Below are 17,663 nucleotides of genomic sequence, written 5' to 3'. Positions count from 1 at the left end.
ACTGTGTGTGTTTTCGACCTGTGTGGGTTTTCACAAAACCGAAGTCCCTTCTTGTTGGTCATCTGGAAGTGATATATACCCATGTATATATCCGCACAGTGAAGACATCTGTACTTATGTAATACACATACAGGTGATGCAGCAGCACTGTTTTTTTTTTTTTAATTATTTCTATTTTTTTACGTTCATCTTGTGTGAGTTATTTTCTCTTAGCAACAGCAATGTGTGGGTAAACTCCATCTGTTACATATGACCTGCATTTTTATTGATGATGTGGAATCCTGTTATCTCAGATGTTATCCAATACTCTTACATTCTGTTCACACCCCCATGCTTTCTTCATTCTTTCCCGGGCAACATTAGGTAGTTTTCATCATCGGTTGCCCTTTAGGTTAGAAGCTCATTAGAAGCTTTATTTGAAGATTTTTTTGAAGGTGGGACACTACTTAGCGATGCCTTAAAAATCCCAACTTGTGAAAAAAACAGTGATTTAAAAAAAAAATTGAAAGCATTTCAACTTTCAAGGCTGTGTCTTTCCAATAATTCACTCACATGATTCAAAGACGCATTGACTCATGTGAGTTCAAAGTGAAATAGATAATGAAACATGCATCAATTCGCAACATCAGAGACTGTGAGTTTGTTCTGAAAGAGCTTTTTGTGAAAAACAGATTTGTTAGTGCTGTCTTCAACATGTCTTGCTTTTGTTAGACAAAGAAGCATGGTAGTGTGAACAACAACCCATTAGCCACAACACACACACACACACACACACACACACACACGCACGCGCGCACACACACACACACACACACACACACACACACACACACACACACACACACACACACACACACACACACACACACACACACACACACACACATACACACACACACACACACACACACACACACACACACACACACACACACACACACACACACACACACACACACACACACACTTGAATGTGTTCCTTTTTCTTTACTGACTCTGCATGCCTAAAAGCTAAACACATTTCTGGAAAAACTGCATCATGAATTTTTCTGTTGTTTCAAGCCTTTGGTTCTGCCTGTGTGCCTATGTGTATGCGTGTGTGTGCCAATCAAACCTGCTTTGTCCTTCTTTAACAGCACCTCTGGGCCCGCGTAGCCTGTAACTCGCATTCACAATCTCACAATGGGCCATATGTTCTGTTCAACTCAAAGCAAGCAAAAACATCCACAAAACATCCATGTCTTCCATATCCTGTCATTTGTCTGCTGTTATGGAAGCGCACACTGTAGCTCAGTCAGACGCTCAGACTCCAAGGGTCCTCTCTCTTTAGATGCTCCGTCACTTCAAATAGATGTTTAAATAGCCAGATGCACTGTACTGTCCGACTTGAGACTCACACACTACCAGTCAATGGGCCTTTTTCAGATGTACAAAAAGCATCTGTAGACTATACACACTCAGGAGTCTTTGAACACAGATACAAACAGCTGCCATTGCGTGTTTAATTAAATGAAAGAAAGAAAACAAAAGCTCACACACAAACAGTTTCCATTCAGTTTTGAATGAGACACATGGGACAAACAAAACATGGCATGTGACGTTTCCCAAAGTTTGTGAAACACTTTGAAGAAATGTAAAAACAAGCAACCGTGTCACATAACAACCAACCCCCCCTCCACTCCCCCCAATCTCCCGCTTCTCCTCCACCACGCAGGTTCTCATTCCTAACGTAAAACTGGACTTTAGCCACGTCAGGTCAAAGTGTGGCTCCATGGACAAAGTGCAGCATGCGGCAGGCGGCGGGAACGTGAGTCCTCCTCTCGTCATCTCTTCTCCTCCTCCTCCTTCTCCTACTTCTCCTCCTCCTCCTCCTTCGTCGTGATTCCTCCTCGTGTTCGTTTTTCCTCTCTCTTTCTCTCTCACGCATACACACACAGTCACTCCCTCCCTCTCTCCCTCACTCTAGCACTCACTCACACGCTCACTCAAGCACTGACTCTCACACTCACTCACTCACTTACTCTTGCACTCTCACGCTCTCCCACTCTCACACTCAACCACGCACGCATGCACTCGATAGCTCACTCACTGACTCTCACACTTACTTACGCACGCACTCACTCACTCACTCATTCACTCACTCACACACACACTCGATCACTCACTCACTCACATACTCACTCGATCACTCACTCACTCACTCACTCACTCACTCACTCACTCACTCACTCACTCACTCACATACTCACTCGATCACTCACTCACTCACTCACTCACTCACTCACTCACTCACTCACTCACTCACTCACTCACTCACTCACTCACTCACTCACTCACTCACTCACTCACTCACTCACTCACTCACTCACTCACTCACTCACTTTATAAAGTACCCTTGACTTTCACAGTCACACACTCTTTCGCTCACACTCACTCACTCTAGCCCTCACTCACTCTCACACTCACTCACTCACTTACTTTTGCACTCTCACGCTCTCACAGTCATGCACGCATGCACTCAATCACTCACTCACTCACTCTTGCACTTTCACGCTCTCGCACTTTTACACTCACGCACGCACGCACTTGATCGCTCACTTACTCGCTCGCTCACTCACTCACTCACTCACTCTTGCACTTTCACGCTCTTGCATTCTTACACTCACGCACGCACGCACTTGATCACTCACTCACTCACTCACTCACTCACTCACTCACTCTTGCACTTTCACGCTCTTGCATTCTTACACTCACGCACGCACGCACTTGATCACTCACTCACTCACTCACTCACTCACTCACTCACTCACTTTTGCACTTTCACGCTCTCGCACTCTTACAGTCACGCACACACGCACTTGATCGCTCACTTACTCGCTCACTCGCTCACTCACTCACTCACTCACTCACTCACTCACTCACTCACTCACTCACTCACTCACTCACTCACTCTTGCACTCTCACTTTCAATCTCACTCACTCATCTACCGTATGGGACAAGAGCCTCAAAAAAATGTCGGCCAAGGCTGTCCTTTCACAGACGTCCTACCAGTACACTTTTTCCTTTTTTTTCCTGGATTGGACTTTTTTTCGTCCCCGGGGTTAGGAAAGGATCCAAGACCAGGGGCTTTCCCTCCTTACGCCTCCTCCTCCCCCTCCCTCTCTCCCTCTCTTCTCTGCTCCTCCTCACCTCCTACTGAAAAGTACAGTCATTACAGTGAGGAGGGAGGTGTGATTGGGGTCGCCTCAGGGAGGGGAAAGCCACCAACTCTCTCTAGCCTTTCATCGCGATAAATCACTGACGTTAGTTACAGTACCATAGTGTCCCATTCACTGTCACACACTGGACCAGGAGGTAACACATGTTTTACTCACCACATTGTCAACAGGGTCATTTGTCTTTTTTTATTTCCTCCTTGTTGCGAGAGGACTATCAATATTACATTACATTACATTGCATTTGGCAGATCAATAGGGGCCATATGAGCTGATGGTTGAGAAGGAGACGTGATGATTACTGATGAGGCCTAATCACTTCTTTCATTCCATCATCAGTCTCCTTTGAGGTTTTTCACCGCCCCTCCCTGCATAACAGCGTTCCCAATAACCCCCATGCTGTCGCTGTGCTTTGCTTTTGCCTAGCAACAGTAGTCAAGATGTGCATGTCTTTTATCTGGCAGACCCATGCAAAGACATGTCATGTCGTGTGTGTGTCATAACAATTACTTTTTTGGTTCATTTTTTCTGCCCATGGCTCTGTGTACCCTATATAAAATCAGGTCTTTATTCGCAGGTTTTCATTTCACGGTGTGTCAAACTGTTATTATCTGTGCTGCATTCCCAAGCTAAGCAGACATTGCTGCAAGATAAAGTACAGTAGCCTACAGACAGCAGCAACAAAACGGCTCCCATACCCAGCCATTTGGCAGCTCGTAATACACGACTACGTTGATAATTGCACCTAATTGTTGTATGGAAGCCGTGTCCCTGCGGTGTAATTACATATCTTCTCACACAAAATGGCTGCCTTTTGCCAATGGTATTGTCACACGCACGTCCATAACTGTTACTTTTCCTCCATTCTCTTTTGACAACACCTTGACCTTCCTTCCTCCCTCTCCTTCTTCCATTAGAGACTAGAGTTTCTCTCCCATTTGCTATGGCGACTGTTTTTTTGTTTTGTTTCTCAGGATCTCTCATGCTCTCAGGGTATTATCGTTCACAGGTCCATATCCAGTCCAAGAAACTTGACTTAAGTCACGTCACTTCCAAGTGTGGTTCACTGGACAACATTCGCCACCGACCAGGTAGGCAGCATGTTCTCTTCATCTCTGCAACGTATTTTGGCAGAGGTCCTACAAACTGCAGGACCTTCATGCATCAGCCTCTGCTGTCCAGACCTACAGCTCCACCTGCTGGACATATGGTGTAATAACCTCTTTTGAGGTTTTCTTTTTTTATGAATGGTGCGCTGATGCATGACTTCAGTGCAGAATGTTAGCATATAGTATTTCCTTAGTCATAGTTCTGGAATATCCTCAGCACCTTAAACTATTTTGGAGCTGCACATAGTTATAGTTTATGTCAGTGTTTCCCAACCTTTTTTGTCCTGCGTACCCCCTAAGCCATTTTGTCATATGATGAGTACCCCCGTCGCCCTCACACATGCTCTGTTCCTCTATCCCAATGTGACTACACTCAATAAATTTGCTATTATTACATTTTTCCGCGTACCCCCTGAGGTGTGCTCGCGTACCCCTAGTGGTACACGTACCCCTGGTTGGGAAACACTGGTTTATGCCACTGTTTAAATATTTAAATAAGCCATATACAAACATGAATGTGTAGGCAGTTCACATACTATACATTAAATTCCATCATGAATTGATATTTTTAATGAAACTGACTCACATTTGAAGACAGCAGTCTTCAAAAGTCTGTTGGTATGTTGGCATGTCGAGGGTAAAGAACGAGAACTAATCTCCATCTCTCTCTCTTTCTCCCTCTCTCCTATTGCTGTCCTTGGCACGCTGCTCCCCCCACCACCACCACCACCTACCCCTGCCCTCCCCCAGGAGGTGGACATGTGCGCATTGAGAATGTGAAGCTGGACTTCAAAGACAAGGCCCAGCCTAAGGTGGGCTCCCTTGATAATGCCCATCATACACCCGGAGGAGGCGCAGTACTGGTGGGTAACCTGACACTGCACGGTCGGTGGGCATCTGAGTAGATGTAAGCCTATCTGATGTAGTAGTAGCTTTTAGATTTTGTGCTGTGTTGGCATGCCAGCTGCAGCGACAGAGAGATGCACCAGTGACAGATATAATACCATAAAGTATTTTATCGTAACGTATCATGACTTCTGAGCTACGCCCAGTAAGAAGGACCCATGACATACACATGATACAGTATGATAGATACAATATGATACGATATCATAATATAATACATCATAACATACGGTACCCTTGGGGTAAGAGGCAAGAGGCACCTGTGAAGGAAACATGCCAACACGTACAGTAAGTGGCAAACATGCCAGCGTAAGTCATGCCAGCGTCATGCCAGCGTCATGCCAGCGTAAGTTGTACATCGGTACCATGGGAAAGTGTGACGGTAGGCATGTTTCTGGAAACACTGCTGACGTCTTCAGTAGAGAGGGGTGACATGGATCTACAGTAAGTTGCCATATGGTACTTGAGTATGATGCATGGTGGTACTGTGTCAGAATTTCATCAGGTCTATTAAAAGCACCCTTGTGGTCCATGCAACTGGGTTATCTTACTGTAGTGTACACACAGTACCATTTGCAATGTTAAATCAACACTTAAAGGTGCACTGTGTAAAAGTTTTAGTTTCTTTCCAGAATTCATGCTGCCCATTCATAAATGGCATCTTTTTTCTTGAAATCTTAACCACTACCATCAAATTCTCAATATGCATTATGACTGGGAAAATGGCACTTTTCATACATGAAAAGGTGTATCTTATCCGCCATTTTGAGTTTCCAGAAGTAGACATTTTTAGCGGCAAAACTTACTTTACTTTGGTCAGACTAGTATACTGTATATCAGTTTATTATTTAGTAAATACAGTATTCATGCAAAGATAGAATTTGGCAAAGGCAGCACAGTTTCAATAAGCAGTATAATGGCAATACTTACTCTGGCCACCATCCTACACAGTGCAACTGTACAGGTACAGTAGGATCAAATCTACCAGTACAGAAGGTGTTGAACTAACACTACAAAATTGACTTGAGAATGTCTGTTAATTAATCCCTTACAGAGCACCAACGATATGAGTATTAAATTCAACTCTCTATGTGTTGAGTTAACACTGCAAAATGTACCTTGCACACACATTAAATCAATACTTAGGGAGTGAGACCAACATTAAGACAACATTATTAAATTTAACTCTCTAATGCCTCTTTTCCACTAGTGGTTTTCTGGTGGGCCTACAGCTCGACACAGAGCAACCCTGCTGCCACTTTTTGCTTTTCGAATAGGCACTACATAGCTCAATCGTAAAGCAAAAACTAGCGACCGAGTGGTGCTGTGACGAGCTGTAGGCCGACCGAAAAAGAACCAGTGGAAAAGAGGCATTAGTGTTGAATGAACCCTACAAATTTTACGTGTTCACACGTTTACTCCATCACCCCGTCACCCCGTCACCCCCCTTCCCTTGGGCCGTCCCCCTTCATCCCCACCCCCCTTTCCACGCCAACAGATCGAGAGCCACCGGCTCTCCTTCCGCGACACGGCCAAGGCGCGGGTGGACCACGGGGCGGAGATCGTCAGCCAGTCCCCGGATGGCACGTCCCCGCACCGCCACAGCCACATGTCATCCTCGGGCAGCATCAACCTCCTGGAGTCCCCGCAGCTGGCCACGCTGGCCGAGGACGTCACCGCCGCGCTGGCCAAGCAGGGCCTGTGAGCTCGTCCCCCTTCACGCACCCCTCTCTCACCCCTCTCGCACCCCTACAGATGAGCAGGGCCTATGAGCTCACCCCTCTCTCACCCCCCTCTTGCCCACCTACGGAAGAACTCCCACCATAGCCAAGCAGGGCCTGTGAGCTCATCCCTCTTCCCCCCCTCTCGCCCCCCTTCTCTCAACCTCCTCTCTCTCCCCCCTTCTCTCTCCCTCCTCTCTCTCACCCCTCTCTCACACCTCTCTCGCCCCCTACAGAAGAGCTCCTACCCTGGCCAGACAGGGCATGTGGGCTGAGAGCACCTTCCCTTTCCTGGTCCCCTCGACAGATGAGGTCCCCATTCCCTCACACACACATACTGTACACACCCAGTCAGCTCCTCATGGCAGACGCTACCGCATCACACATGCATACACTTGATCCCCATTAGCTGCGCTCTCCTTCCCTCTCTCTCTATCTCTCTCTCTCTGCCTCTCTCTTTCACTCTCTTTCTCTATGACATTCTCTCACTCTGTCTCTCTTTCATTGCTTAATTTTCACTCTTCCTTTTTGTCTCTCGATCTTTTCTCCCTTTCTTTCTGTCTTCCTTTCTTTCTTTCTTTTTTTTCTGTCTTTCTTTCTTTCTTTCTTTCTATCTTTCTTTCTTTGTCTCACAATCGTTCTCTCTTACACTTGCTCTCTCTCTCTAACCTTCTCTGTCTGTCTCCATCTCCCTCTCTCTCTCTCTCTCTCTCTCTCTCTCTCTCTCTCTCTCTCTCTCTCTCTCTGCTTAGCAACCCATCCTCAGCCATGAGTCCCTCTCCAGTATTTGGAGGATGGGTCCTGTCCCTCCTCACCTCCATCCTCCCTGCTCCGCTCCTCTCCGCTCCGTGCACATCCACCTACTGGAACTGTAGTGACTCTATTTAAGGAAACAGAACACTCAACGAAAATGGAAACAAAGGAAAGGGGCAAAAAATACTAAGGAAAAAAAAACAAGACACCGTGATACAGTTTTGTCAATTTTACTTTTTGTTTTCGATTTCCGAGGTAGATTAATAGAAAAGTACCAGTGTTTTTCCTCTTTTATGTTTCCCGTTTGACTTTTTTAATGGTGTGTACAGATAGTCGCCTGGAGCTCTGATCCTAGATCAGCTGTAGCTGTTTGCACAAAGTAGTTAGGTGTAGGATCAGGAACAGGAGTGGGCCGACTTCTGGTCAGCTTTGGGAACAGCCTTTTTAATACAACGGACTGGAACGGATGTGGCCATTCCATGCGGCTTGCATTCATTTGCTTGGTCAGTGCATGGACTTGGAAAAAAAGAAAATAAAACACACACACACACACACACACATCCCCTCCCCTGAAGCAATCAAATCATGGTCATGTTTTCCTCCAGTATGTTATAAAACTATAGCTATATACTACATGTGTATAAATATACCAGCTCCTCATCAATTTCAATCAAGTTTTAAAAATAAGCAATCACTGGAAACATCACTTATACTTGTAAAATTGCATCACTGCAAAAAAAAGAGATGAGATTATGGTATGATGAGCATGGATCAATTCTCATATGAAAAAGGAGGCTATTTTGTATCTTCAAAAGAATTTTAGTAGGTAATTCCCTCAATCATTGGATTAAGAAAAAGAGCATTTCACATATTTTGTAGATACTAGTGGCAATGTTTATGCTTGTCAATTACCTCAGTCGACTACAATGGTTGCCCCTCCAAGGCTCTCTCTCTCTTCTTTTTTTTCTTTCTATCTCTCTTTCACCGTCTGTCTTTCCAGAAATGGTTCTGGCTCTAGCGACTGTACACATTTAACTGTATGTTACATACTTGTGTTATACTCTCATTGCTCTGTTTGAGCTGGGGGTCTGTCACACACACACACACACACACACACACACACACACACACACACACACACACACACACACACACACACACACACACACACACACACACACACACACACACACACACACACAGCCTCTACCGGGTGGGTGGGTGACCTTTAAGGGGGTCTACGGAAACCCTACACACAATGCGTCAGACCAACATCACAGAGACTATTGGGCGTCCTTGACACATTTCTCAGCCCCTAGGCCCCCCCGCCCTTGGTCAGCTGAGAATGAACCCTGTAGTGGTCTGAGTAACCTTTCTTTTTCTGACGAAAGCCGATGGTCATTATTTAGAACAAGAGTGATGAGAAGTGTCGGGGGGTACAGCTAACTCCGGGTACTGGTGTTGTGTTACAGAGACCCCTGTGTGTTTCAACCGCGTCACATTTGGATGCTTTAAGTTTCTTTTTTTTCTGTGCTGGATAAAAAGGTAAAAACTAAAATGTATGAAAAAAATCTATAAAAGACAACATTTGAAAAAAAGCATACATAAAAAAGGGAAACTCATTCATCTCTCTTGCTACTGTTTCATGAAGTGCTACAGTTTTAAATATTTTTAATTTCATTTGTTCTCTCTCTTTTTGTTCTCTCTCTCTCTCTCTCTCTCTCTCTCTCTCTCTCTCTCTCTCTCTCCCGTTTTTTGTGGTATTCCACACCCTCTGGATCCCCTGTTGTTCGTTGGCTTCTGTGTTTTCTCTGCACCCCCAAGCCCTTTCCCTATATCCCCTCTATGTCCAGCCCACCCATCCACCTACCGTACCCACTCCCCCACAGCAACTGTAAATGTATTTAAAAGTCACGTAGATGTTTGCTGTTTTTCTCTTGTTGATATGATACCAATTACAAATGCTCATATGATTATGACAATAAATGAAAATAAAAAAGTAGAAAACACTTCAATTTCCAGAAACGCCGTTATTTATTTATGCCATTTAACATTTTAATTGCTACGTAAAAAGAAACCATCTTCATGTGCTGCTTTCATGTCACAGCATTTAATTGTATTCTTTCTCAGCTGCTGTTTCCACGTGGCAGGATATTTTTATATGTGGGTTTTTTTCCCTCCTGTTTAGGTTGAAACGCAACATGGGGATACAAATAAAAACTCCATTGTAACAGGTGCATTTTACACACCCCCAAACCGGGATATTTTTAAAGCAGGATTTTTGATATGTGAAAACATTTTGATATGTAAAAATCTGCTCACGTGGAAACGGAAGGCCAAAACCAATGTAACCAGGAGAAAAAAAAATATGCACATTTAAAAATATCCTGCCAGGTGGAAACAGCTCAATAACCTCACGAGCTGCCCAGTAAGTTAAATTTCCATCATGCCAAACTGAAGATCAGACAGACACAGGACTGGGATACTTTGTGAAAAGTTTATTATGTGAAATGACAGAGGTGAAAAATAAATTAAGACTTAGGGGGAAGGGGAAACTTTTTCAAACGGGTCGTCCACAGCCGTGTGGGTTTATAGTCGTAGGACCTCCGTATCCGTAGCACCAGTCTGGAGCGCGGGGAGCCGAGGGGAGGTGCCGGTCCCCGCTCCTGCATGACAGTCGGTCAAACAGCCCCCTCACCCCCACCCCCACCCCCGCCCAACACTCACTAGCCACCCACTGTGGAGAGACACGCCTTGACAGAGAGGAAGGAGCATCACAACACGAATCATCGGATGAAAAATAAATGGGTGGCGTCCACGAACGGACAAAAAAAGAAGGAGAGGAAAGAAAAAAACGTGGAAAAATAACAGAATGTGACATCAAGAACAGGATTTTTTTTTTAGGAATGACATCCCATAGTCCTTTTTATAATCCGTTTCCCAGGTGGAGTTGGAAACAGCTGTGTGGATGTCCTGACACCATGGGGTCGGCAGAAATACTTCAGCTTCCGCACCATGTGTGCTGTGCATGAGAGATCTTACACAGACATGATGTGCTTGATGAAAGCTGTGGAGAGGAGAAAGGGGGGTGGGGGGGGGGGTTGTTACTAATAAATAGCCTCACGCAAACCTCAGAATGCAAGATGACATAAAATACATCAAAAGAGTTTAGCTTTAAGATGTAATAAAACACCCAAAGTGACAAAAGTACTGGCAACACTTTATTTGAAGGGATCTACAGAAAGGTTTTACGTAGCTGACATAAGGATGACATGACAGATGTCAGGAATATTAATGACACACTGTTGATGTTTATTATGACTGCTGACATAATGTCATTCCATTTTTGGAAAGTCAAATTGAGATGTCGAGTTGGGTGTCATGACACCCCAAAAAAAACTAATATTATTTTTTTATAACACATTATAACTGACAGCAAACAGAAGGATCAATGTGTCATTAATGTTCCTGACTTGGGTCTTGTCATCCTTATGATACAGTATGATACACTGGTTATGCAGACCAGTGACAGGCAAAATGTATTCATTAGTTACAACTCAGGGCCACATATTCCATATGATCTTGTTTTATCCGTCCATTTCAACAGGTGATCATTCAAGCAGCTAAATTGGACAGGTAAAAAGTGTATATGGATGGAATATTGGAATATGTGGAACTGGTTTGTAACAGGCTTGTACAAAATTCCGAATTGAAAGAATTTAAATTCAAAGTAATGCCATAATACGAACACTAGGTGGTGGTGTTCTATGTACTTTCAATGGGTGGTGTAGATTAAATTCAAAGAAATTCAAGGTAATGACACCACCCAGTGTTCGTATTATGGCATAACTTCGTATTATGGCATAATTGAAATTCATTCCATTCGGAATTTCGTACAAGCCTGTAACTGATGAATCCATTTTGCCCATCACTGATGTAGACTCCAGTCACCTTGCTACCACTGAAACAGTGTGACCATAAGTGTGACCTCTTCATGATGGGGTCGACACGCTACGCAGATACACAGTACTTACTCTCATAGTTGACACAGCCATTCTCATCCTCCTGTCCTGCCATGAGGGCATCAATCTCCTTCTCGTTCATCTTCTCACCTGAGGAGAACAAGGGGTGTCTCAAATTAGTCACTTTTTTTGAAGCCATTAAAGACACTAACCTGTTGAAAATCAAGTCAACAGTAAACAGTACATTTGACACTATTAGCTCAATATGTTAAAGAGTCAAATTATTATTCTATAGTTGGTCCTGCACTCTCTCTACATGTTGAATTCACAGAGTAAAATATGACAGGCATTCACAAGACTTTTCTTTGAGATCCCTTACCCACGATACGCCCTGAATAAGGTCATAAGGACCGAAATGCGTAGGCATTATAGACAAATCAAAAGTAAAAAATTGTAACCTTGAGTGCCTCAAATTTTCTCTGGGTCAAGTTTGAGAGCCCCTACTACACTGATGAGCACCAAGAAAACAATGTGAAGACCCAGAAGCACTCCGATTTCCTGTTTGTTTTTGTCCCTTACCCAGTGTTGAGAGCACGATGCGCAGCTCAGCACCCATGACTGTGCCGTTGCCCTCCTTGTCAAAGACGCGCAGACCCTCAACGTAGTCCTCAAAGCCAGCCTTGTTGGGGTTGTTGATCACTGTCTGGAGCATGGGAAGGAACTGCTCGAACTCAATCCTCTTCTTCTCCATGTCTGAAAGGACATTTCCACTGATTATATATACACACTACAAATATTTAACACAATTTCATCACAAGTGAATTCAGGAAGTACTGGAAATTACTGATGTTCAATATCCTGTTGTGATGTTTTGCTCTTGACGTGTTCATGCATTTTCCATCCATCAACTGTAAACAAGGCTTATGAATGGACAACGCTTTCAAAAATATAGGTAAATTGTCTATACTATCTGTACAGGAAAAGGGTTCCCCGATATAATAAAAATAGCGTCCTTCATACCCAACATTGAAAACAACCTCATCAGTTTTGTAATAATAACAACCATAATACATATTATAATTAAAGCGCCTTTCAAGGACACTGTGCAATAAAGGTATGAGGGCAAGCCATAACAAATTAATGAAATATCGCTATACAAAATGTGACTTTGACAACAGTATCATAACCGTACCCAATGTGAAATTAAACTTAACTTCCTAGAGCAAAAGAAAGAGCAACTGAGAAAAGGCAGTGGGAGTTTGTGTATTTTTTGCACCTTCTGGGGATGGGTCGGACAGGATGAGCTTGACCTCCTTGTTGGTGGGGTTCTGTCCCAGGGCACGCATGATGTCAGCGATCTGGTTGTAGGCCACTTTGTTGTCACCGAGCCTGTCGAACAGACTGAAGGCCTCCCTGAAGTCTATAGTCACAGGAATGGAGAAGGGAGTTTTAGTTTACACTTTTATTTCAGACTTTGTATTCTTCATTGGTAAAAAAAAATAGGCTACCTCAGTACACCCCCCAACCCTGCCATAGGTCGAGCCCCGATTTTAGTTTGTTTCATTACATATTTCATAAAACAAGGTTCTTGTAAAGATCAGAAAGCAGAACATGGAATGGGGTAGCGGATATCATTCATATCAACACATGAACAGCTATTTTTAGTAACTTTTTAGTGATCAAAGTGGGAATATAAGCCTGTAGGTTTATACAGCTGTTGTATCGTTCAACTAGATCTAATCAAACTCAAGAGCACAGCATGTCATGTGTTCCTCCCCACAGATGAGTCATGCCTGACTCTTGGGAGTCACGCGAGACCTGCTACACAGGTTAATGATGAACGATGACCTCGATGCTGCACGCGTCACTCATCCGACCACACCAATTACAACAAACGGCTGGGCACATGCCGCAAAGGCGTTGCAGTCCCCCGACGTGCGATAACAAGGGGGGGAGTGCTGCTATTTCTATGGGCTCTTTCAGCTGCAGTGGTCTGAATGGAAAGAGCTCTAATGAAAGATTAGTTGCTTTATGTGATTTCCGTGTGGGACCAGCTGCTGTCCGCCGCTCACAGCCCAGGAGGCATTTAAAGCCTCTCTAGGCAATCGATACCCTCCCCAAGAATACTCCCCCAGCCATATATAGGCTGCCCTGGGCTGTGTCTGCCCCATGTCAACTCTAAGAATGCTGACTACAGTGTAACCCGCACCCCCCCTTCACACAGCACGCTGACTACCTGGCCCCCCATTGGTCCACCAACACATTCTTTCACGTCACTTACGACCCCGCCAGCCAATGGCGGAAGGACTACCTCGAAGGATGTGTCAAATTGTTTGACCTTTCCTACACAATATAAGTTAATCCTGCAACACTTCTGGCATTTGACACTGAGGGGATGTACTAGATGCCTTTCTTCATCAGAATTCTGATTATCACGAATGTCTTATGATGAAAGATTCTTCCCAGAAACTATCAATTTAAGTATTCGGATTGGCTTGTGCTTTTGAGCAAATTCCTTATTTGATATTTCATAAAATTATACAATTAGCACTTTTCATAGCCAATCAGCTTACTCCAATGGTAACTGGGTAGAAGTTCGATATGTTAGCCTATCCCTAATCACTTGTTCATTATTTTTGACGTTCACTAATTGATTCATTCTGTAGACATCAATGTGTTCATTGGCTCATTCTTTCTTTCTTTCTTTCTTTTTTTTACATTTCATTAAAGTTTTGTCAGTTCACAAATTTTCCTATCCTACACTGCTCTAAATGGAGTCTTTATGTACTTACATCATATTTTATATATTGTTATATCTAGAAAGATTTGTATATATTGATATGTGATATGTGGTATGTAGAGAGATACTTACCCTCAATCTGGTCTGGGGTGAAGTCAAGCTATGGCAAGGAAGAAAGCAACATTTAAAAAAATGAGTGATGGCTCACTATAAAACAACCCCTTCTTTTACCTAAAGGCCAACTTTTTTGATTGTCAACACACAGTATGTGCTGTAACAGTGCGCCCGACAGATATTTCCTTGGCAATTTGTCTGGCACACAATCTAATGTGGTTTAAATATGACATTTTAATACAGTTACATTCTTTTTTTCATCATTGATTAAAATCACAGTAGGCCTATATCAAAAGCACGGCCAGTAACAGGCCCCTTCCCTGTGTTATTTAATGCCAAAGAGATATAGCATGATTTTGGCATTTAAAATAAACCATACTGTAACTACCAAGATGCCAGTTTATAAGTAATAACAATGAGAAGGTACGTTAAGTGGCAGACATTACTCTGTTGTGATCATTATAAACACATGGGGACAAATCTACTGTAAGTTATCTGACATCATTCAGTGTACATCATACATTTACTTTTTTCAAGCAGTCCGCAAAACAGATTCAAAACCACCCTGGAATTTGGTAAATAACCATTTTACAATAATGACACACAAAGACATGGTATGCATTATACGTCTAGGAACAGAGGTAAAGCTACGCCTTGGACTCCTTGCAAGTGTCCAAATTTAGACCCACAGCTGCTTAAAAGACAGTAATTTGAGCATATGGGTTCCATGTTTAGACGTGATAGCCAACTCCACATTTGGTTACGCACGGTTCCATCTTAGTCTACCTGTCATTTACAGTAGCACTCTCACTCAAGTCAGTAACTTACTGGCCAGATGTGATTCAGTAAGGTGAAAAATACCCACAGTGAACTAACATAGGCTACCCTGGCGCTATCCGTGGTACTGATTCAATCGCAGAGGCCTTCTGCGTTTATTCTCAGGTAGACTACAAGCGGCAACAAACACTTTCAGCTTGCAAAGTAGGTCTACACCTTTAGTCTGCAGTGGGTGTCAATCCCATCAGAAGGTAGCTTACGGTGCCTTGAAGCTAAGAATGTTAAACGTCATTTACAGGTCAATAGACTATCTATCCCATCAGCTATTTTATTGATCCAGTTTTTCCAGTTTCAAGGGTAGCAAGTCCATTATATGTCCAGAGCCACTATGATTGTCACTATTAGTCAACGTTGTTCCACTTTCAAGAGTACTTCGTCGGCGCACGCAGACTGGAGTTAATACAAAACGCCATTTTTGTTTACCTTGACAGCGGACAGGTCGACTGTGGGTGCTGCGGGCTTGGGTGGCTCAGGTGCGGGCTCGGCGGGCTTTGGCTCCTCCTTCTTTGCTGCGGGGGCTGCCTTGGCGGCGGGCTTAGCGTCCTTCTTGGGTGCCATTTTTGCAACTGATTTGTTTCACCACAGTTTCCAGGTGGAGGACGGTGACACTGAGTAGATCACTACTTAGAGGACTCAGAGCGCTTGCGGGAAGAGCCGAAGTTTATATATATGAGTATACATTACACTGCTGAGGAGCACCGGGCTGCTCGACTGACCTGATAGGACGGCGTTTCAGAAGGGGTGGTCGCGCCTTCTTTACAAGGAGTTGGGGACGACCCCGCAACATTCATAAGGAGCGCGTCAGTGCTTGTTTATTTAGAGCAAGAGGAAGAAAATAGAGTAACACAGGAAATCGTGCTAGGGTTGTTTTGGGTCATCAAGTGGAAACCCATCCTGCAGCGAGTTCCTAGAAATTTCTGTAGTAGCAATAACTGCATAGGTCCTTCAGCAAAACATGATATCAATAAAGCAACAATAACCACAATAAACAGCCATACAGAAAAACGAAAATTACTCTAAGCCTTGTTTTCTCAAGATTAGACTACCCTTTGCCATGGGGTACAATGTTTGTGGAATGTTTGCCATCCGTTTGGTTTTACGCATAATCACCCCTAAACAAGAACCGATAATCTCTCTTCCATAACGCAATCGTTTGATAACAATAATCACTTGATTAATATCCCTACGTTAGAATGAAAAAGTGTATCATAGTAGCCTACTTAATTGACTTAATTGTCATAGGTAACTTGTTTATTGGGGATGCTTTCCATTCGTTTTACGCACGGAAAATCTCCATGTTCCGTTTTACGCACGAACAATCCTGCTGGCGGGTCACTTCTAACGGTCTCTGTCATTGATCCCTTAGTTTTAACCATCACTAAAGTTCCCTGATCTATTGCTCAGAATATTAAAATGTGTTTGTGTGGCAGCAGCTGGTCATGTTGTTCAAGGCCTTCCACTGAGACTTCTGACGTCATACTGTATTAAAAAAGCCGTTGGCAGCTTGGTACATTGATACTGAAATAATTGTTCCTTTGCCATCTTCACCTAAAAGACGCAAAAGACCAAGGATGTGGTGGTGAATGTGACCGTCATTCCATGTGTGTGACCAGGGAAGCCGGGAGGCAAAGGGGTCACTTGTCCCGGTCCCCGGCAGAGAGGGGGGGCAGAATTGAATCCTCATTACATTACGTATGTATTGGGGTTGGGGCCCTTTCAGATGTCTTTGTCCCTGGCCCAGCCAAAGCCCCCAGTGGTACTGTATGTCACCACAGTTTCTTCTGGCTCTGAATTCCCAGGGTATCAGCTGCCAATGCCTGTTACCACACAGGGTGACTGGAGCAGGCTTTGACTCCTTCCTCTTTTCTAAATATGTCGTACTGGCCTCTGCCCCGCCCCGCCAACCAGGGTGGATAAAGAAGGGGGACTGGAGACGAGACATTTCTCTCTCTCTCTCTCTCTCTCTCTCTCTCTCTCTCTCTCTCTCTCTCTCTCTCTCTCTGTCTCTCTCTCTCTCTGTGTCTCTCTCTCTCTCTCTCTCTCTCTCTCTCTCTCTCTCTCTCTCTCTCTCTCTCTCTCTGACCTCCCCACCCCCTTCTTCTTCCTCTGACCCCATCCCCTTCCAACAGAGGTTCAGCCAGAGAAAATTACATTCGTGTCAGCTGTCATCAAAGCTCACCCTTGCCTTCCAGAAGCACCTTCCCTGACCTGCACCTGTCCCACTGGCCATAACCCCACATGAAGGTTTAATGGTTTTACCAGACTTCACCCTGCTGGACAATCCAAGTCCAATACCCCCATACGT

The 17,663-nt window shown here is 44.1% G+C and overlaps 2 protein-coding genes across 2 annotated transcripts in view; one reads left to right on the top strand and one right to left on the bottom strand.

Annotated features, from left to right (window-relative positions):
• The window catches only part of map2 (microtubule-associated protein 2), a 48,696-nt gene extending 41,543 nt beyond the window's left edge, over positions 1–7,153 (top strand). The window contains exons 11-14 of the mRNA XM_063213445.1: positions 1,715–1,807; positions 4,226–4,307; positions 5,076–5,188; positions 6,730–7,153. Of these exons, the coding sequence (XP_063069515.1) occupies positions 1,715–1,807; positions 4,226–4,307; positions 5,076–5,188; positions 6,730–6,936 (495 nt within the window). The 3' untranslated portion in view covers positions 6,937–7,153. The remainder of the gene's footprint in view (positions 1–1,714; positions 1,808–4,225; positions 4,308–5,075; positions 5,189–6,729) is intronic.
• A 3,030-nt stretch (positions 7,154–10,183) lies between these two features.
• Positions 10,184–16,001, bottom strand: myl1 (myosin, light chain 1, alkali; skeletal, fast). The gene is made up of 6 exons (XM_063213452.1): positions 15,782–16,001; positions 14,540–14,567; positions 12,944–13,087; positions 12,247–12,420; positions 11,740–11,817; positions 10,184–10,772 (listed from the first exon to the last, which is right to left on the bottom strand). The coding sequence occupies exons 1-6, from the start codon at positions 15,914–15,916 to the stop codon at positions 10,744–10,746; spliced, it is 588 nt and encodes a 195-aa protein (XP_063069522.1). The 5' UTR covers positions 15,917–16,001; the 3' UTR covers positions 10,184–10,743.
• Positions 16,002–17,663: the final 1,662 nt, after the last annotated feature.

The sequence above is a fragment of the Engraulis encrasicolus genome, chromosome 13 (genome assembly GCF_034702125.1).
Source record: "Engraulis encrasicolus isolate BLACKSEA-1 chromosome 13, IST_EnEncr_1.0, whole genome shotgun sequence".
NCBI lineage: Eukaryota > Metazoa > Chordata > Actinopteri > Clupeiformes > Engraulidae > Engraulis > Engraulis encrasicolus.
The sequence above is the reverse complement of the archived record's forward strand: the minus strand, read 5'-3'. Positions and strand labels throughout refer to the sequence as shown.